The 22,127-nt window shown below is 40.1% G+C and overlaps 2 protein-coding genes and 3 pseudogenes across 2 annotated transcripts; 3 read left to right on the plus strand and 2 right to left on the minus strand.

Annotated features, from left to right (window-relative positions):
* Positions 1-4,375: 4,375 nt before the first annotated feature.
* LOC147442007 (uncharacterized) lies at positions 4,376-7,778 on the plus strand. The gene is made up of 8 exons (XM_086529320.1): positions 4,376-4,942; positions 5,049-5,201; positions 5,284-5,394; positions 5,509-5,643; positions 6,954-7,013; positions 7,106-7,168; positions 7,385-7,456; positions 7,557-7,778. Exons 1-8 carry the CDS (start codon positions 4,376-4,378, stop codon positions 7,776-7,778), a joined length of 1,383 nt encoding a protein of 460 aa, XP_086385446.1.
* A 616-nt stretch (positions 7,779-8,394) lies between these two features.
* LOC147442008 (uncharacterized) lies at positions 8,395-9,157 on the plus strand. Its single transcript, XM_086529560.1, has one exon. The coding sequence runs from the start codon at positions 8,508-8,510 to the stop codon at positions 9,015-9,017; it is 510 nt and encodes a 169-aa protein (XP_086385686.1). The 5' UTR covers positions 8,395-8,507; the 3' UTR covers positions 9,018-9,157.
* Positions 9,158-13,795: 4,638 nt separating this feature from the next.
* LOC147442009 (uncharacterized) lies at positions 13,796-14,537 on the minus strand (annotated as a pseudogene).
* A 763-nt stretch (positions 14,538-15,300) lies between these two features.
* Positions 15,301-15,783, plus strand: LOC147442010 (uncharacterized; annotated as a pseudogene).
* A 4,950-nt stretch (positions 15,784-20,733) lies between these two features.
* Positions 20,734-21,261, minus strand: LOC147442011 (uncharacterized; annotated as a pseudogene).
* Positions 21,262-22,127: the final 866 nt, after the last annotated feature.

Here is a 22,127-nt window from a genome sequence, read left to right on the forward strand (position 1 = left end):
AAAATACTTTCAGAAGGTTAGAGATTAATTATATTGATGACAACACCTTGTTATCATGCACTATCTTCTTATCTCCAATTTACACCCTATCTAGTGGACATCTTAAACATGTGCAATACTATCAACCCAAAGAAGGGCCATCACAACTCTTCTAGCTTACAAGTTGTATCCTAACTCAATGTCTAGCTAGAATTTCTGTGTCGTAACTATTAGAGTGCGTTATTTATCTCGTAGCTCGCAAGAAAATTAATGTGGCTCATCACCTCTTCTAGATGTCAATATATCATACTTGAGTGTCCAACTAGTGAAGAGACCTAGGCATGCATCATTATTATCTTGCATACATTATTTAATCAAAGATCACACGTATTGAAATATGAAGGGCAAGGCTATCATTTAATAATATATAGGTAATTGACAGTCTATGTATATACAAAGCTTCATATATATAAGCATGGACATTGTCTATCTATACATGTGGTATCATAATCATCGTAGGCTAGGTTATTGTGTATATCCTATCTCACTGCTTCCTAACTAGACAATACATGCAGTGCCATCATTATTATATCGTCATAATAATTTCATGTGGTATCATAGTTATTGCCAAACCTTATTATCATGCACTACGTTCCTATATCTCTAACTTCCACCCAATGTAGTGGATATCAAAAACATGTACACTATCCACCCAAAAAAGGGTTATATTCACAACTCTTGTCGCCTATTATTCCTTATATGCTCAATCATTATTCAACTAGACTATATTTATCATATTTGTTAGTGTGAATTATTTATATCGTAGCTCGTAATTATTATTGAGCTCATCATCTCTCTCGATGTTAATATATCACATATGAGTGTCCAACTAGACTAGAGGCCTAGGCATGCATGTATCATTATTACCTCACATTATTTGTTCATAGATCGCATGTATTGAAATATGAAGGGCAAGTCCATCAATTAATTATATCTATAAGTTGACATTCTATGTACATGTTAATATTGTCTATCTATACATGTGGTATCGTAATCATTGTAGGTTAGTGTTTATATCTTCTAACTCACAAGTTACATGCTAACTCATTATCTCCCTATACTATATGTATCGTAACTATTAGCTGAGTGCATTATTTATATCGTAGCACGTAAATATTATTTTAGCTCATCACCTCTCTCGGTGTTAATGTATCATATCTGAGTGTCCAACTAGTCAAGAGGCCTACACATGCATCATTATTATCCTACATGCATTATTTATTCATAGATTGCACGTATTGAAATATGAAGGGAAAGTCCATCGATTAATTATATATATGTACAGTCTACGTATATACAAAGCTTTATATATACAAGCATGGACATTGTCTATCTATACATGTGGTATCATAATCATTGTAGGCCCGGTTATTGTTTATATCCTATCTCACTACTTCCCAACTAGACAATAGTATATGCAGTACTGCCATCATTATTAAATCGTCATAATAATTTCATGTGGTATCATAATTATTGTAAAACCTTATTATCATGCACTATCTTCGTATATCTCTAATCTACACCCAATGTAGTGGATATCAAGAACATGTACACTATCCACCCAAAAAAGGGTTATATTAACAACTCTGCTAGCCTTCTACTACTTGTATGCTCAATTATTATTCAACTACAATATATGTATCATATTTATTATTAGCGTTAATTATTTATATCGTAGCTTGAACTTATTATTCTATCTTATCGTCTCTTTCAATGTTAATATATCATATATGAGTTTTCAACTAGACTACCTCACTATTTTTCAACTAGACAATGCATGCAGTACTATCAGTATTATCACCTCACAGACTAGACTATATGTATAGTACATATTAGTGTGCATTATTTATATCATAGCTCGTAGCTATTATTGTAGCTCACCATCTCTCTCGATGTTAATATATCATATCTTTGTGTTCAACTAGACTAGAGGCTTTATTCTTTAATTTTCTTGGGCATTTCTTGGCTAAGAAGGAGATACTTATAAGGCCATTAAGCAGATTCATGACTTCTTTCTTATTGGAAGCTCGACACTATACGTTCCAACTTCTAGCAAGGATCTCTTCGAATGAGCATCCCCACTAGCTGGTGCATGTTGGCTATGTAGTGCATAGTCGGAAAGTAACCTGTCTCCTTATTTTGAGTTGTAGCTTGGGATATCTGAGGAAGGATGGGAAGGGTTGCAATTTCGAGCACTCCAATTTCAAGTCAGGTGCATGTGAGCGGGGTAGGAGGGTAGTCCTATGAAAATACCTAGGTTGAGTGTAATTATGCATAAAACATTAGAAATTTTGAGGTTTTTCTCTAAATTTTAAAATTGAAGATTAAAAAGCCTCAATTTACTTTTTTATTGAGGTTGGAAAACGTCAATTTGAAGGTTAGAAAACTCAATTTAATGTGTGCTGTAGGCATATTGGTGCGTTGGGATATTTTAATTTGGCGGTCAGGGGGGATATGCATTGTGGAAAAATGATTTTTTCCCGAATACTGGTTGGACTCTATTGAGACTCAACAGCCAGACAGATCAACAAATAGGAATCAAGGGCGGGAAAAACTGCCCCTGAAAGTTGAAAATTGTCCTCCCCCCAGCTCGCTATTGTGGGCCACCCCACCAATCAAGGGACAAATTGTCAAAAAGCAACTGTATCACAAGAAGCAGGTCTCTCTCAAGTCTCCATGGTGCGGCTGTGCGCAGGTGGCAAACTCCAGTGCGCACCTCAAATCCTCACTCTTTTTCCCTCTATCTTAGTGTTCGGGAAAAATGTGTTTCAGCTTAATATCGTGCCGTTTCCAATTTTCAAAAAGGCCGGTTGAGTACAAGGGGAAAAGGAAAAATTCCGCCCCAAAATAGAGATAAATAGTGTAAAAACCCAAAAAAATACCCCTTATTTTTTAAATTTCCTTTAGGAAAACTCAAGGAAAGGAATTTTGTATGGTTTGAAAAATGATTTTTCCCGAACTCTGCTCTGTCTCCACATGGTGTTAGCTGCCACCGACATCATGCTTCTATCAATGTTGGTTGTGCGTTGCTGCCATGAACAGACCCAGGTCCCACTACTCACCTTGTCCCGCCCATATGGCCAGCACCTCTCTCTCTCTCTCTCTCTCTCTCTCTCTCTCTCTCACAGCTGCGGCACACAAATATTCTCTTCTTCTGCTTCTTCAGTTTCTCTCTCTAAGCTGCTGCTGCACGGAAAGCTAGGTCTAGATCTCTCAGCTGCGGCTGTGCGCAGGCGGCACCACTGGAGTTTGGACTCCTCTGGAGAGCTCTTTAAGCTTATACCATATTTAGGATTTAGGATTCCCAATCCAGACTGCGTGTAACGATGTAATGCAGCCACTGACGATTCCCACGGCCCCACCAAGCCGCGCACGCACACACACACACACACACACACGAACATGGTCAAGTACATAGTTGGAATCTGGATGATTACCGCCTAATTCCCCTCCCCCCCCCCCCCCCCCCCCCCCAAAACACACACACACTTACTGGTTTATTTGGTGCTCATGCTAATCTCCCGCCTGCACCTGCGTCTTCTCTCTCTCTCTCTCTCTCTCTCTCTCTCTCTCTCTCAATTCAATAGCCCCTGCGTATTTGCATATGAGTGCGCCCATGCAGCTTGAACATTCTGCTCCTCCTCTGTATATTCCCCATGTAAGAGGTTCAGCTTGAAAGCCTGTTGAGCTTTATTGAGCACGAATTTGCATCTCTTCATTGACTCAGCCACCCTCAACTTCACCTTCATACCTCCCATGGGGTGGCTACATTCTCTCACTTGAGGTCTCGCATTACAAGCTCTCTGCAGTGGTTCAGCCAGCAAGTTGAAGCTCTCTCCAGTGGTTCAGCGAGCAAGTTGTATTAGGAGCTCTCTGCAGCAGTTCCCGTATTACAAGCTCTCTACAGTGGTTCAAGGAAACGATGGCTTCTGAAACACGCTATGCCAGGCATGCATTTGCTCGAGTGTTGATTTCGGCTCATATTTCCTTGAACGTAAGTTCTTACTTTGATTGAGATTCTTTTAATTTTGCTTCCAGCTTTCCAGATTTGAACTTTGAGCTTAATAAGGTGATGACATGGGACACACCAGTAGTGGTTGATTTTGTAGAAAGATTCTGTGGTACATCCCAGTACATAGAGCCTATTTTTTTCAATTGTATCAATGGTAAGCTTCTCTTATACCTTACTATTGAAGGTTGGAATGAAATAGGCATAAAGTCAGTGGCCCATAGGTATGCTTTGGTAGGTTGGTCAAAGAGGGTATTAGAAGGTGGTTCCACTTTTGTTCCAAAGAATATAACATTACCAAGCTTTCATACTTCACAGAATGTGACCATGACCTCACAAAGTGAAGCTCTAGAATACAATCTTCAACCTCAAGAAAAAACTACTTTGCCAGATCTTGTAAGTGACTCTATTTCAAGTCATGTAGTAATCCCTCTTAACGGTGCACGTCCAATAACATACGATAGGATATTCTATCCTAGGAAGGTAAAGGAAATGTATTCCACTGTTGGAAAATCCTTTCTTATAAAATATTACCGTGAGGCATGGGCGTCCTTCAACAAGGGCATGGTGAATATTAGAGAGTTGTTCGAAATGGGTTTTTGCGGGCAAGACAAAGAGGATTTTTCATCCATCAATCTCCGTAATAGTCGAGAAAAGTCTAATCAAATTCTCGAATTCATTAAAGAAAATATGAAGCACATTCCACCTCTCGACTTTGGAAAACTTGGACTATTGCCATGGCGAGTCGAAGATGTGTATATGAAGGTCTTGGAGCATAGGAACTACATCAGAAAGTGTGGAAAGGGAGTGGTGGATGTAAAGAGGCGTAGATTTTACGCACAAGGCAACAATATTTATCAAAGTCTTGGTTCGAACCACACCGAATCGCAAACGGTATTACATGTATGTATATAGTTTCATTACTTCTTGTTAGTATTGCTTGTATTGGTTGCTTCTTGATCTAATTTCACTATATAATTATTGTTCATTTTAGAATGAGTCACTCATGGATGACATCCCTACTATTGAGGCCTCACAAATTTCCCCTCGTGGGAATATTGGGTCGACAACATTGCTCAAAGAGGAGCCTCCTCGAGGTGCATTCTACACGGGTCTCGTCCAAGGCGTCATAGCCCTCGACGATAGTGATGAGGTGATTTGATTAAAAAAAGTGAATTCAATTCTTTAAATGTATGTACGTCATCTTGAAATAGTTATGCATGGATTCTGTTTAGGAGGCATGGTTGCAGGGAGAATTACAAGCAAGCTACGAAGTCCTACATCCTTGCGTCAATAAAGGTTTCTTGGAGTCCTCTAAAGATTGCCACAATAATCAAGCTCTACATGTAAGTTTTAAAGAGCTCATGATTCTAGCATGTTTAAAAACTTAGTTTGTTTCTCTAGATTTTCTTGTGTACACTATCTCTCACTCTTACAGTGTTCTATTGTTATTGGTGAAGGAATTGTCTATTACAAACATCGTGAGTGTCTCATGGGAACATCACTCAACTAAAGGGCTCATTGAAGAGTTTAGCGTGATACATCCTTCTTACAAAAATAAGAAAAACTCAATTGATATGGAAAATGGCTTTACTGTAAGTCAAATCACATTTTTGTACTTTGTATATAAATGTGTGACAGTGTGTGTGTGTGTATTAACTCTTAACTCCATGTGTGCACTCTAAAAATGCTTATTGAAAGTCCTAAGGAAATGGAGTAAGTGAACAATGTCAAAGCTAGATGTTAGTTTGCTCACAAATTAGTACACTCTACCATTATTCATTTCTGTAATTCTTTTTTAATGCTAGTGGTATAGTAAAATATTTCTAGTCTCTGTCAAAATGTAAGTCCATGCTTTATGTAAGTCATGTTTTGTTGTGTAAATGTAAAGGTCATTCATTCAAAATGGAAAAATGATAAAATAGGAAAAGATAGCCATCGTGTCTTTGTGTTTGTCAAAATTAATGTAAGTCCATGCTTTATGTAAGTCATGTTTTGTTGTGTAAATGTAAAGGTCATTCATGCAAAATGGAAAAATGATAAAATAGGAAAAGACACTCATCATGTCTTTGTGTTTTTTAACATCAAGTAGATTAGCTCAAGTTTTTTTCTCCATTTAGTATCTCTTTTCTTTTGCTTTGGTATGTGTCCCTCTCTCTACACTAGAGCACTAACCTTACACAACACTAGCTCTTTTGTGATTTATGAGAAACCTGATGGATTTTATTTCATTTTTAGGATATGTCTAGGCCATTTTCAAAAGATGTAGAGTAGTTGAATAGAAGCACAATTGTTAGCGGCTCCATTTCTAATGAGATCCAAAATGATTTTGACTATAATGTAAGTCTTGAGGACTTTGTGCAGCAAGGTAGGACCAGTTTACAAGACAAGCGGATAGGAGCGAAGTTAGACACTCTCTGCTCTCTCTCTCTCTCCCCACCCCCCCCCCCCCCCCCCCCCCCCTTCAAATGACTTATTTTTAGTTGAAAACAATCTAGCACTTATCATTCTTTAAAAGGCTGAATTTTGATTCATGTATATTAGTAGTTGATTGTTAATGTTGTAGGAAAACATATTTATTCTATCTCATTCAAGCGGCTCGCCAGAGTCTAATGAAACAAGGGAGGATCTCAACATGCAATGCTTGGGTGGTAACGAACATTCAAAGCCGAGGGATAAATGTTGTCAACAAATGATCGATGACATAGGATTTAATAGTTTTGTAAGTAAGACCTGAGGTGTAAGAAAATTGCTTTCACTCCTTTCTTCCCCCATGTCCCACCTCTCTCTCTTCTCTCTCCCTCTTCCCCCCCCCCCCCAAACACACACTAAAAAAAAGATATAAAAAAACTATTCTTACTTGGTTTGTGTGTGCTCTTTGTTAAATTCTAACTTTGATTCATAGGATAAAGAAAACAATACCAAGAAGCCGACAAAAAAGTTTGCAAGCCTGTCTTCAGTGATGGTAATCATTGCCACTATGATTTAAACTAGCTTTAAATTTATATAATATCCTTATGTCCATGCCATGTACTTAATGAGAGTTTCGTCTCTTAGAACACCTCTAACAAGGAGCCTCTTAAAAAGAAAAAGAAGGTGCCAACTCTTAGTGGAAGGAAGGTACGCTCTGTGATTAACTCAAATGTTGCTATGAGCACGGTAGTTTATCAATTTTCTTGACCATATGTAGGCTCTTTGTGATCTCTCCAATAAAATCTCACCGTATATGGCCAACGAGAATAACCCCATAGTGAGTGGAAATTTAGTAATTTGATTTTGTGAATGTTTGGACATTCTTAAGGACGACTAATTTTGATTAATGGTTTTCTTGTGTAGATGCCTATAGCAACAAGGTTGTGTCGAATTGTTAAAAAGCTCCAAAGGTTCAACGATAACTATGATGAAGAGGTGAGATTAAGGAAATGTAAAACCTCCACATGATATTACTTCGTGATTGTAAACTAGCATTTCTTTAAGTTACTAATTTTTGGTTTGTTAAATTCTTAAGGTTGTGGAGGAGGTCTTGTGCAATGACCGCATGGAGGCAATCGCAATGGACGCGTTGAACCTAGATGATGTAGATGATATGTATGGCCAACTTTGGCCAACTGTAAGAGACCTGAAGAGCATTCACAAGTCACATTTCAAACATTGCACTAGCAAATCAAAGCAAGAAGATCTCTTGAGATCTTATGTGGAGTGGATTGCTACCACTAAAGCTTCTATTTAATCGCCCTCTGTATTTTTAATCAAATTAAAAATGAAGCTTTGCCAAATTCTCCACCCTTTTGCCCTTTTGTCTCTTCATTCTACATGTGCTCATATTTATGTTTTGCTTGAAATAGAGAAAGTTTTGATAATGGGTGAAAGAGAAGAATCATTCATTGTGTTATTATACATATATTGATAAACGCAGGTATATGAGGCCATGGGATACTGCCTAAGGGATGAGGTGTAAATGTGGCTTTAAAAGTAATGTCATGGTTGCTTTATTTTGAATGCTTTGTGGGTGAAAATGTGAACTATCTACTGGAAACTTAATTTTGACTCTAGCTTTAATTATTTTTTATATGGTTTCACTGTCCAGCATTTCCAAATGGGAAAAAGAGTTTCCCATGTAGAAGTTCTAATATCCCAATTGGTAATTGTAATATCCCAAGTGGAAAACTTTTCAAGTTGGGGGTGAAGTGTTTAATTTTTCCATGTTAGGAAAATTAGATTACCACGTGCATGAAGAAAAGTCTTGATTTCTTTATGGTAAAAATACCTAGAAGTATTTTACATCATGGAAAACTTTTCAACATGGAAATTCAGATGCTACACATTTCTCAATTGGAAAAGGGAATACCTCTTTCAATTTACAGTTGAATCTGGTAATCTTTATGGGAATAATGGTCTCTTTTCCAACTAGAAATTGGTCATGAAGTTCTTGTGATCAAGAGCCTCGTAACTCGACAAGATGAAGCGATTCTATGCAGCAGAAGAAGAAGAGCAAGTGGACCACAGAAGCTGCAAGGTGGCGCCACAACAGAAGCATGCCGAATGTAGCTCCTACACTGCTCTTCCTCTAGCGCCTGCTTTCCCCATGATCAGCTGCGCTCTCTCTGCCGCAAACCCGCCCTTTAATGGCGGCAATGAGCAGTACTACCTGTCTGCCGCCGCTGCTTGTTTTCAGGTACCAAGTGCTGCTTGTTCCATGCAGATGCAGCTTGTTGACATGCAAGGCCCCAGCAACACGTTGTCGGCCGCGCTGCTTACAAAGAAACTTGGCTTTCAATTACAGGCCAGCATGAGAAGGCGCTTCTCCTTGAAAAACCCTTATAATATACCCCACGCAAGGCCATCTCTGAATTGGGTATCATGCACGTCCCTGTGCCACCTTTCGATAAGGAGTCCCTTCTCCAAGCGTCAGGATGATGAAGGACCTGAAGTTGTGATGGTAATTTTCAAAAACCCTAAAATTTTGTAGAAGACGAACTCATCAGAATCGTCATGATTCATGCTTTAATGTCCCCACGATTAATGATATTGTAATTGTAATGAATTAATAATGATGATTTGTGCCTGAACGCCTGTGCCTGCTCTTTTGGATTTTTAATGTATTTTCTATGCCTGCATGCGGCCGAAGTTTTAATTATTGAGTATTCTTTAATTTGCATCTCTGCCTTGGCGAATTAAACAGTGGTTCGGTCACTGCGCCCTCGTGCCCTTTTGTATACATTTTGAGTTTAGTTATGTTAAAACACAAGAAGTTTTGGACAATTCTCACAATAATTCCACCTTATGGCCTACCTCAACATAATGAAAGCTTTTGTGAGGGAGGCACGACATACCTAGTTAGGTACCATTGGGGTAGGGGACCGGCATCCCCCCTTCCGGTTGGGGGGGGAGGGGGTCTGGCCCCAATCGTACCTAATAAGGTATGCCGTGCCTCTTTCACAGAGCTCATGATGTTATGCATTGTATGAAAAAACACTGAAAGGCTCCCTTTTCCTACATGAGAAACTTTCTTAATCTTCTTGTGAAACGCAAAGGGATTATTTTAACTAGAACTTTTCTTTTCCAACCAAACATTCATTAAGGTGTAGTACTGAGCAAATCTCCATATTTGGCAGTAAAATTTGTAGTGTTAACGCCATATTTCAGGTAGATCTTACGCTAGTTACCAAGGGCCAAGGGATCTATTGCGTTTAGTATGCGTTATATTTCCGTAGTTACTCCCGTTCCCACTTTTATTACCGAATGCTTTGGTGAAAAACATTCAAAGTTGGCTCTTCTCTATGATTTTTCCGGTGGCAAAAAGTAAAGAACACGATTGAAAATTCACAAAAAATAGAATAATAATGACAAATATGGCCGACATCTTCTGCCGCAGCATGGGCACTACTTTCTTGGGATTTCCATATGTCCACAAGAGCGATCCCCATGACATCCATCATGTTCTCAATTTGACCTCACAAATTGAGGCAGCTGCTTCGTCTCGTTAAAGCAAAACATAAACTAGATTGTTTTACAAGTGAACCCCCCTCGTCTTCTACCAACACCATCTAAGCGGGGAAATGGATTACTTTTGTGTTGGACCAGATAGCCCATCCTTCAACAAGGCGTCCTCACCTTGAATGTATTCCAGTGCTATTTGCTCAGGTACCCCTTTGGCCAGAGCTCACATTTTTCAACTTTCATCATGATAGAGTCAATCGTCCACATTTTACAAGATGTAGCATGTATGTTAGTTTCTTCAAGCTATATGTTGCCCATCAGGTAGGAGCTCCGAATTGTGTCAATGGAGTTCCGAGCCTTTACAATTGGGCTCAACATGACCACCTTACATTGAATTCATCTTCACAAACTGCAAATTCTTACCTTTCCCACACCCTTTCAAACTGACATAACCCCAATTGAAAGAGGGAGAGAAATTATAAAATCTCCCATCAAAAAAAAAATTAACATCACAAAACAAAAGATTAGAGAAAAAAACAATCTACAAATTTATTTTTTTTTTTTCATTTCTTAAAAAATTACCAAGCATAAATTTGTTATTTTTCATTAAAATTTTGTATTAAAATTGCAAGATATCTTATCATTAAATTAATTAGAGCCACTTGATTAACATAAAATTCATTCTTGAAAAAAAATAGAGAGAGAGAGAGAGAGAGAGAGAGAGAGAGAGACACTACAACAAGAAAAGGTGTCATACGACGCATCTATCAACGCCCCGCGTCGATATCTACGTCCCTGTGAAACTGTCACTATTTGCGTCGATATCTGCGTGGAAAGGCTTTATTTGCGACGCAGATATGACGCAGTTATAGACGCAGATAGCGACGCAGATATGGACGACCAAACAGAAAAAAATTCTTGGACAGAGGGCAGGTAACCTGGCCTGTGCCCAGTGAAAAGATGACCACAGCCACCACCACCCAGAGTTCCTGCCCTCTGCCCAAGAAAGTGAGCAGCCCAAAATCAACCGTGCTCGCAAAAATTTCGGCAGAGTTCCCATCATTTTTACATAAACTTTTGAAAAAAAAATATCATGTATACGCCTCCTACATGCTATCCATGTAGGATCTCACATGAGAAAAAGGCCAATGACCAAACGAACCATAACCATAACTTAAAAGCGTAACCATCACTACTAGCCAAGGGGGTGGTTAGCGACGGTTTTAGCGACGGAAAACGTACGACAAAAAAAAGACGCAAGAGTCAAGAATCGATGCGCTACTCTCCTAGTCGCATATACCACTCCATATCCATAGCAAGCATGGTTTTGCATCGACTTATCGTCGCTTATGCATCGGTTTAGCAGTGGCATTAGCATCGCTATTGGCATCGCCATTTGATGCTTATGCCCACGCTTGTAGCAACGAAAAAGCATCTGATTATTGATGCTTATTCACGCTTTAGCAATACTCCACGTCTCTTATGGGACGTCTCATTTTTTGTTAAAAAATGTGCGTTGCAAAGCAGCAGTTCAGGAACATTAAGAAAAAAATGACCATTTTTTATAGCCGCGAGCTTGTAACAGCTCGCGCTGCTATCTTAGCCTGCTCTCTATCTATCTCCAGCTTTCTCTCTCTCTTTTTGTTTGTTTAGCTAGTAGTGCTCTCTCTATCTCTCTCTCTGTCTCTGTCTCTTCTTGTTTAGCTAGTAGTGCTCTCTCTATCTCTCTCTCTCTCTCTGTCTCTTTTGTTTAGCTAGTAGTGCTCTCTCTCTCTCTCTCTCTCTCTCTCTCTCTCTCTCTCTCTCTCTCTCTCTCTCTCTCTCTCTCTCTCTCTCTCTCTCTCTTTGACATACACATACATACACACGCTCGCTTTCTTGCGTTCGTGATTGCTTACGGAGTTTTTATTATTTGCGAAAGTTGATTGAATCAGTGCGCAAGGAATTTCAGATAACTACTTCAACGGCAAGGATGAATTCTGGTAAACACACATATCCCACTCTTGTTGCTTTGTTATTTGATGCTCGACTAGATTTGGATATTAGAATGCGTAGCGTAGAATCCAACACTTATGAAGAAACTAGAGAATCATAAGCATGTTAAAAATAGATCATACCATAAAAACAACGCTTCTGGACTTAAAAAAGATGGACATCTATTAGGGCTTGCAGAAGCACCCCCCTCGCGGATGGGCACGTTTGCATACTATGGAGCTCGCCAATCGACGAAGGTTGTGAGCTCTCAGCGAGTTGTATCCCTTGGCCACACGGTGCATTGATCAATAAATTAACAAAAAAACAAAGAAAACTTTTTAGTGTTAGATTTAGTACTTGGTACTTGTGTGGTTTGGTACATGGTACATAGAATTTGATGCGCCACGTATGTTCTGACTCCTGGTACTTGGTACGTAATATGTATTTTGATTTGGTACGTATAATTTGATACCTGATAGTTCAAACTCGATACTTTGGTACTTTGTACTTAGTACTCGACTTTGTATGTGATACATAGAATCTGATAAGTATCGTATTTTCTCAAATCTCTGCAGAAACTATGGAAATCAAAAGCTTGTTTTAATATTAGAGTGTGACATAGAAAAATATTCGTAAACTTAAAAAATGACCCATCGACCAGCCACGTTTTTGTTTTTCCCAATGTAAAACGAATAAACTACGGTGCTAATTTTGGTGCACTTTTGAAGTACATGGATCAATAAATTAACAAAAAAACAAAGAAAACATTTTAGTGTTAGATTTGGTACTTGGTACTTTGTGGTTTGGTACATGGTACGTAGAATTGATAAGCCACGTATGTTCTGATATCTGGTACTTGGTACGTAGCATATATTCTGATTTGGTATGTAGAATTTGATACCTCATAGTTCAGACCCGATACTTGGTACTTTGTACTTGGTACCCGACTTTGTACATGATACATAGAATCTGATAAGTATCGTATATTCTCATATCTGTGCAGAAGCTATGGAAATCAAAAGCTTGTTAATATTAGAGTGTGACATAGAAAAATATTTGTAAACTTGAAAAATGACTCATCGACCAGCCACATTTTGTTTTTCTTAATGTAAAAACAAATAAACTACGTTTCAACACTAGTTTGGTACCAAAACAGGACACTTAGGTGTCCCTTTTTGAAAAAATTATATTAAATGCTACTTGCATTAGACAATGCATTTAAAAAAACCCTCTTAATGTGATCAAACATATCAACTAGGAGATCTTTTAAAATATAATCTTGCATTTTGGAAGCTATCATGGTCAAGAATTACACTCATCAAGTGGACCCTTGTAAGACTACGGTTGATGTTTTCAAAACATTGACTTTACAAGCTAAAATAAAAATGAATAGACCTTGTAGAAAATAATGACAAAAGTTTGATATTGACATTTTGAGACAAACACATTAAAATCCTCAAACTTTGCACGTAGATCAACTAGAATTGTTAAAAGACATGGTATGGACACAGTTGGGGCACCTAGAACCTTGGTTTCAATGTGCTTGTATAGGACTTAAAATTTTCAAGAGATTTTGCACGACAAAAAAATCAAGATTGGGTTCAAGCAACAAGATTTAATTTAGTTAGGGATCCAAAAAAATATCCACTCTCGTGGTTTTTTACATATAGAACAAGTGTCTCATCTCCATCAGCTCATATACAAAACGAGTCTCATCAGCACATATACAGAACGTGTCTCATCAGTGCATATATAAAACAAATATCTACTCTCATCAGCCACATATAGAAAACAAGTCTCATCTCCATCCTCAAATATACAACAAACAAATCCCTAGTCTCTATCACTATATGAGCCGTGCTCACTACCAGAACAAACTCACTAGCATCCGTGTGGTGACCAACAATGTCATCTCCATCAGCATCACCCGTGGCACTACGACTATGGATATCTCAAACCACGTCCCTAGGTCTGTCATCACTGACCGGATCGCCGCTCCTCTCAGCCTCTCGGCGTCGCTCCTCTGCCTCCTGTCGAGCCACCTCTGCTGGATCGGCCTCGCCATGTTGCTCCTGTATTAGTAGTGAAATCAAATAGCAACATATTACAATGTGCATGAAAACAAAGTACAAAATAAACAATCATACTCACAAGTGGATCTGGCCTGTCAGAAAGTGTCGTGCACAAAGCCCGGTAGCCGTAGTACGTAGCGTACTCTATCTCCTGCATCGTAGGTGGACAACCATAGTCTTTGGTCTGCAATAAGACATAACCAAAGACTTGTTGTAAAATTCATTCGCTAATATTAGCTTTGAAAGTTCAAATTTGAAGGGTCTATACTCACAAATGTGGCCACGAATCCGTTTCGTCCCATCTGGCCTAGTCTAGATGTGTGACCACTAGCCACTCTCTTTCGTGCTGCCTCCTATGTAGATTTGATTATATAAAATAACATACATTAGAGAATCGTATAATAGATAAGTTTCTAATAATTCTAGTATATGTTGGCAAAAACACACACCTTCTACTAAGGAAAAGTGATACGTAAGCTCATCTCCTTGCGGTAGTTCTGCATGTCTCCATGCAAATAGACGCCTTTCTCTTGTTTGTCTCCACCAAACAGTAGCGTCTGCTTATTTTTTCATTAGAATAAGCATTAGAGTATACTGTAAGACTTGTTAGATTTCAACATTATGTTACTTTTATTGAGTTCTTATTTTGTTCATTTGATAAATGTCTCTTGTTTTTATGTTAAATGCAAATTAGATTCGGATCGGTCAGAGGGTACACCGCCACCCCAACTACTCGTGATCGGGATGCAAATGAACCCGTTTATGATGATTTGTACTACGAAGAGTCTATTATATGTTTGTGCACTCGTTGTTGTGGCACATATCGGAGACCTAGACGGGAGTGTTTTTCACATCAAATGACTTATGGTACTTTTGAGCGAGCACCACCTCCTGAGGAGCGACATCGACCTATGGTATGTGACTGATCTCTCTTATTTTCATATTGAAATTTTATTAACAAAAAATTGATATGTAATAGAACCTATTATATATGTAGGTTCCTTCACCTGATGAGGAGGATGACTTCACTATTAGTGGTGCGCATGTCCCTCGCACACGACACGGATAAGTCATTTATCAGTTGCAGCTCGAGGTTTCTCGGCAGCCTCTACCTCTTGATTTGGACGCTGAGACGAGTGGAGATCACCTCTTGCCTACTCATTGCAAGCTCTAGTACAGACGTACGATCGAAGGCGATACGGAGGATGGCAGGGAGGATCACTTCCTTTAGATGGAGTTGTTTTTAGCTTTTGGGGCAATCGCTACATGATTGCTCCGTCCACCATCAGTGGAGCAGGACGAGGTCTCTTTATTGCACAGGATTTGCATGTTCCCCCTCATTCAGAGGTCACCCTTATGTCTTTTTGTTGACCTATATATGGATGGGGTCCATGGCATCGGCTTGCTCGTTACATCCAGAGCATGAGCACATATGGTTTATGTCTCAATGCAGCCTCTCTTTCTGATAGAGGGATTATACATGCAGAAGGACAAAGACTCTATGTTGATGGAAGACCTTACTCTCAAGGAAACATAGCAGGTTTAATCAACAGTAGTCGAGGGATGAGTGCAAGAACCAATTGCACATTTGTGGAGGGTGAGAATAGTCATGAACCAGGACATATGAGTAGGGTTGTACCACGATATATTGTTGTCAATGCTATCAGACCATTACTGGCTGGTGATGAATTGTTAGTAAACTATGGATGGCGTAGACCTCCGCGAGCACCCTTAACGAATTATGATTAAAAACTTCATTGTATACAAATTATTAATGTTATTTTGGACTCTTATATCCTAATTTTGCACTTTAATTTACATCTTGTTTCTTTTATCTCGGATTTATTGTGATGATCGTCTTGTCTGTTATTTTAATGTTTGTACATGTGTAACAAAGTGCAATTTCAATTATAAGGAAAAGTGCTACTTATATGTGTGTGCCTGTCTAAACATGCTAATGATACAATCTTATTTGCCTATGCAGATTCCGGATTATGACATTGATAATGTCGCAAACCAAAATCCACATGACGTATCTCACATGTCTATAGAGTGCATGAGGATCCTATGCAGAAGTGATCCTCACACGTATGCAAGACTTAAAGAACAATATTCAAAGGATTTTAATGGATGGGCTGATATCTTTGATAATGACGATGGCATGTCTGATTTTATTGAGGATTGGTATCAAAATGATAGTACAAATATTCATAAAAATGAGAAATATCTTCGAGAAGAAGCTCTAAAGCATATCTACACAGGAAGCCAGCTAACACGACTAAGTGCAAGCTTACTTATACTTAATCTTAAGAATCGTTTTGGATGGAGTAATATATCTACTTCAGCACTATTGAAGTATGTACTTTTGTGATTTTTATTGATCATAGTTTTTGTTCAACTTGCAGACTACTCTCTCAGAAGTTCTTGCCGACAAGCAATATCCTTCCTACATCACATGATGAGGTGAAAAGAAGGATAAGTAGTCTTGGACTTGACTATTCTTCTATACATGCATGTCCCAATGATTGCATTTTATACAGAGGTGAGTACAAGGACAATATGTCGTGTCCAAAATGTCAAACGTCTCGTTATAAACAGAAGAAAGGTAAGGTCCTTAGAAAGGTGTTGAGACATTTTCCCCTCGCTCCACGTATATAAAACATATGTTTCAAAGTCCCGAACTACCTAAGCTTATGATATGGGGAGTAGAGCACAAGAGCAAAGATGGAGTAATGCGAATTCCAATGGATAGTCCTACATTTGAGCATATTGAAACGCTATGGCCAGATTTTACAAAAGAACCACGCAATTTAAAGATGGGTGTAGCATTGGGTGGTGTGAATCCATTTTCTATGAAATCAAGTAAATGGTCTACATGGCCGGTGGTAGTTATCAATTATAACCTACCCCCATATCTCAGCATCAAGAAAGAACATTTAATGCTCTCACTCTTGATTCCCGGAAAACGACAAGTTAAAGACTTGAATGTTTATTTAGCTCCTCTTATCGATGATCTTCAAGAATTGTGGAGAGGGATTGATGTCGTTGATATGTCTAGAAGCATTGATCAGAGAAAATTTACTTTTCGTGGAATTTTAGCATGGACTATCCACAATTTTCCAGGATATGGATTTTGCTCAGGTAAATGCACTTTCATATATAAATTATCTCATATGCTAGGATATTTAATGCGCTAATCACCTTCATTATTTTTCTCATGTAGGGATATGTACGAAGGGCTATAAAGCTTGTCCTGTTTGTGGTGATTGGTTAAAATCGATTTATAGCAAAAATCTCAACAAAAATATATATCTTCGACATAGACGATTTTTACCTGAAGATCATCATCTATGAAACAGAAAGCAAGCCATACATTTTAATGGTTTGGTAGAAGATGGACGGGATCTACTCGAAGACGATCTCTGGTTCTGGTTCTGGTTCATCAAGATCAGCCATAGTCTGGGCTGTCTTGGTATACATAGAGAAAGCCTGTCAACCAATGTTAGCTGATGTATAGTGCGAACCCGGAACTTGATACAATGATTCCCGAGTATCTTTGGCAATCCTATAACAAATCACTCAACTTGCTCAGGACTTAAGAGTAACATTCCGAAACGAAGTCATCGGCAACTGTGCCTTCCAAAACTTTGATATGTATTATTCCATAGTCGAGCAACCAAGATATGAAAGTGTACTCCAAGTTGCTATCACATCTGCTTCAAAAGCCACAGTCATAAAGATAGCTGCAAATGTTCTCTTGAAATCCACCCAAGTCCTCGGCTGAATGCGGTTGTTCATAAGGCCATTCCACCATGACTGCGTATCGTCCTTCAGAAAAGTAGTGACTTTGCGAAGTTTGGAAGCCTCTGCAAAATTCTCACCATTAAAGGCGTTGTTGAACTAGTGGATAAAGGCTAAGGCCTTTACCTCATCCATCCCACCATGGAAAGTATTAAACTTGACTGACTGGCCACCTTCCTTGTAATCTTTTGCTGGTCCCACAGGAGTAAGGTCGTCGGGGATTGGAGCAGCAAAAGTCCTCGTCCCTCCAATGTATCCACCATGCTCTTGGCCTGCTCCCAAAGTGCCATCATGTGATGGTATTCCTCCCACAAAACTAGGTAGAGTTCTAAAATCATATGCGTATCTACCAAGTCAGCCTCCTCCGTTCACTTCGAGTCTATGCTTTAATGGATTCCAAGAGACAACGTTCAAAAGCACACTCCTCAAGAATTTTACATGCTTTCTTGAGTGCACCACATTTGGCATATATGTCAAAGAGACAGATAACGGCTTTGATCAATCTTTTAAATTAATATCTCCACCTGGACGTACGACAATGGACTAGTCTACCTCCTTGGCGCCTTTCCTTGTGGGCTAGAATCTGCTCAGGGTGTAATACTTTGTCGAGCTCATCAACCTCGGGTTGTGGACTGTACTCGGGTTGATTCCTGCAATTCTCCCATGAACTGTCGAAGAAGACTCACATGGAAAGCATTATGAATCTTCCACGAGGCACGCTCGCCTTCTCAAATCGAAGCAAAACCGAATCACCTTCTCTGAAGTGCAATCGGCATCTATGCTTCTCTTGAGCTTTTTGACTGGCTCATCAGATTGATCATGTATAATCTTGTGATTTTTGATGCTCTGTTGCTGAGGCAAGAGCCTCCCTATACAGGAACAGGTGAAGTTAATTACCTCGCCAAACAGGTACAAAAATTAGCATTGTTTGGTTGTTTCTTTTGAGCTATTTGGGGGATGTTTTGTGCTCGGAATCATGCCAGAATCAAGGGGCACATGGCCCAAGGTATAGAGAACAGTACAAGGACACTAGAGAGGTGAAAACAGGTCAAAAACAGGCCATAACTAGAAAATACAGCATCCTGAATTACCATTTTTGGATTGTTTTGCAATCGTATGGATGCTTGGAACATTGGAAACAGTGCCCAATTGTCAAGAGTTCACTTTTGGGAAGCGTTGGGACTGGAAACAGGTGAAAAACCAATTCTAGAGAGCTGTAGTTGCTCTTCTTGAGTTGGAATTAGAGGGTTTTTGTCGAAGCAAGTGAGTTCTTGGTTGGGAACTTGTTTGGGACCAGTTTCGAGTTGTTATGCTGCCAAAAATTGGTCTATACAGGTCAATAGGGTGGTGCATGACTCTCTGTCATAACCTTCTGTCGAAGAAGTCGATAAACGCAAAGCTTTCCATGAAACATCAGAAAAGGAATCAAGATGTTCGCCATGAACAAGAGCGTCATAGGGCTCAACAAAATCCGCATCTGTATTGTAATGATCTTGCATCTCATCCAACTCGGTCGCTACATGTGGGCGCCTAGACAAGGTATTTTCTACCATGTTCTCCTTGCCCACAACATGCACAAGCTGAAAATGAAACATAGACAAGAAGTTGGCCCATGACAAATGCTTCTCACAAAGCTTCGCCTAAGTGAGAAAATATCGCAATGACTGATGATCAGTCTGCATAGTAAAATCCGCTCCAAGAAGATAGTGCTTCCATGACTCTAGAGCATGGATAACGGCAAGCAACTCCTTCGCATAAATTTGCATAAGCTGCTTTGGCCCTCTCAATACCCTGCTCTCATAGTCAATAACATGTCCATCTTGCATAAGCGCAACACCAATACTACTGCCACATGCATCACACTGCCCCTGAAAAGACTTTCTCGAGTCCGGCAAAATAAGGACTGGCTCTGTAGTAAGCTTCTCTTTCAAAAGCTTGGATGCTTGCTGTTGTCTTTGGAAAGCCCTGCAGATCGTCGATGTAGAGCGAATTGATGGAAGCCCCTCCACCAAGAAATGCCTAGCCACGTGCTTTAACATCGCATAGCTAAGGTGGCCAAACCTAGCATACCAAAGGGTAGATGAAACCGCGCCCTGTGAGAGTAGAGCCTTGAGGTTGAATAACCAGCCATCACGCTCCCCTCTAGCAAGAATTGGACCTGTAGCACCATCTGTAATAATCACCTTACCATCCCCAAAAGTGACAAAAGCTCCCAAGGTGTCCAAGGAGGAAACCGAGAGAAGGTTGAAGGCTAAGTCGGGGACGAAAAGCGCATCAACCGCACTATACTTGGGGTCTACTGAAGAGCGGAAGATTGGAATCCTCCCAATCCCAGCCTGGAATCGAGTGATAATCACCCAAGGTAATGTACTGATCTGATGAAGAGGTAACCGAACTGAACCACTCCCGCATGGGAGTCATGTGAGTGGTCCCACCACTATCCACAATCCAAGCACCGGACTGTGAATAGGTCAAGGCAGGGTCCTGTGAGGCAATCAAAGAGACTCCAACACTCACCTTTACCTCCGGCACAAAACTCGGCTTGGCTCTCAATCTGCATGAGCTAGGAAAGAGCCTCCTCCCAAGTGGGTTGCGTGGTACACCTTGACTGAATGAGACACTGGTAGAAAGAGTCGAACCTGTCTAGAAGTTTGAATAGGAGTTGTTGCACCATCCGAGTAGAGGTCATCTCGCCTCAGATCGAAACCAAATCATCCCATAGCTTTGCATCGGCGGGAATGAGAGAGAGTTGAATTGGCTACACTGCAACTGGTAGAGCTCCTTCTCGATCGCATAATACGGCCAATAGACTTGTCTATGAAGAGATCTGAGAGTCTCTTCCAAAGACCATGGGCATGTGACTCCGTTCTGACTTCCTGAAGGATAGAATCAGAAAGGTTAAGCAAACGGAAAGTAAACACCTTGCGGTCTATCTTTTGCCACTCGTCTGCTGTTCCATGTGTATAGTCCTCCTCCGCTGGGTGAGGCATAACCGTCTGTGCCGCATCCTCGAGCCAATCCCAAACTTTGTTGTACATACGTATAGTACGCACCTTTGTCTTCCATATGGACCAGTTAGCACTGTCCAACTTGGCACTCTCGGGGAACATGGAGAAGCCGTAAGGAATAATTTGAAACTCCGATTAGTGCCCTCCTCAGCGGGCAAGGTACGCCACGTATGAGAGATGCAAGACTCCAAGATTGAATAGGCACAGAAACACAACCGCAAGTGGACTCCTCCTCAAAACAACTCGAGAAAACAGCCCAAGATGCCTCCAAAACACTTTCGAGAAGTGTATAAGCCTCCGAAATGTCGATGTCATCCAAAAGACCCACTAAATCCACTGCTGTCCGCAAAAAAACAGCAAGTGCAGAGCGCTGAAAAACACAAAAAACAATGACTTTCAGAGACTTACGCGCACCCATAAATGTCCAAGATGCGTAGTGCCGATGGGGAGAAGCCAATCCTTGCAAGGTAGGCTGAGTTTGGGACCTCTCAGTTTGAAATATTTAAACTAGATCTCTCTCTCTCTCTCTCTCTCTTTGTCTCTCTCTGTGTCTCTCTCAGAATAGAGCCACTACACTGCCTTGTTTTCAGAACAACCTACACTCAGAGAGCTCATGGAGTCCAGAGACCAGAGACAGCTTGGATGTTTTCTTCTAGAGATGCAAAGACACAGAGATCTGATGCTATAGTCACCTAGTGGAGATAGACAGTCCCAGCTTACAGATTTTTTTCATCGAACGACTCCAGCACCCCCTATTACTACCACACATAGAGGGGTCACTCTACAGAGGGGTCACTCTATAGCAGGAAGAGGTGGTTAGAGCTAGGAGACGACCTATAGTTGTGGGATATCGGACCCGACAAGCACACAAGAGGGAGATCCACCAGATCCGGGCACACCATGAGCATGACAGACAGAGAGCGATACAGCGAGTCTACTCCGACCCTACCACCATACTACAAGGACTCTTCACACCCTACCCACCTATGCATGATATCCTACACCCCAGTTTGGTACCGGATGGAGCTAGTTTGCATATCATGGTTGTATCTCCTGAGCATATAGCTACGCATCCATTAGAGATAGAGCTCCATCCCCTCATTTTACATGCACATGTACTCACCCTACCCTTGAGGAGATTACTCTAGCCTTGTATCACCTTTTTTTTAGCAGTATGTACCACTTTACTTTAGTTTTTGAGCACTTTAATCCTTTTTGGTTACCAGAGGATACACATATGTACATGGTTTTGTCTCATAGGCTGACTTCGGCCTCTAGAAGAAG

This window comes from Adiantum capillus-veneris, chromosome 14 (genome assembly GCF_014529385.1).
Source record: "Adiantum capillus-veneris isolate H3 chromosome 14, ASM1452938v2, whole genome shotgun sequence".
Lineage (NCBI taxonomy): Eukaryota > Viridiplantae > Streptophyta > Polypodiopsida > Polypodiales > Pteridaceae > Adiantum > Adiantum capillus-veneris.

What these genes read in the sequence shown, in the direction of transcription:
- LOC147442008 (XM_086529560.1), top strand. Translation starts at nt 8,508, where the DNA reads ATGAAGCGATTCTATGCAGCAGAAGAAGAAGAGCAAGTGGACCACAGA.
- LOC147442007 (XM_086529320.1), top strand. Translation starts at nt 4,376, where the DNA reads ATGACCTCACAAAGTGAAGCTCTAGAATACAATCTTCAACCTCAAGAA. An exon ending in CCCTCGACGATAGTGATGAG is followed by an intron (nt 5,202 to 5,283) that starts GTGATTTGATTA and finishes GATTCTGTTTAG; the next exon opens with GAGGCATGGTTGCAGGGAGA. An exon ending in CAAGCCTGTCTTCAGTGATG is followed by an intron (nt 7,014 to 7,105) that starts GTAATCATTGCC and finishes TTCGTCTCTTAG; the next exon opens with AACACCTCTAACAAGGAGCC.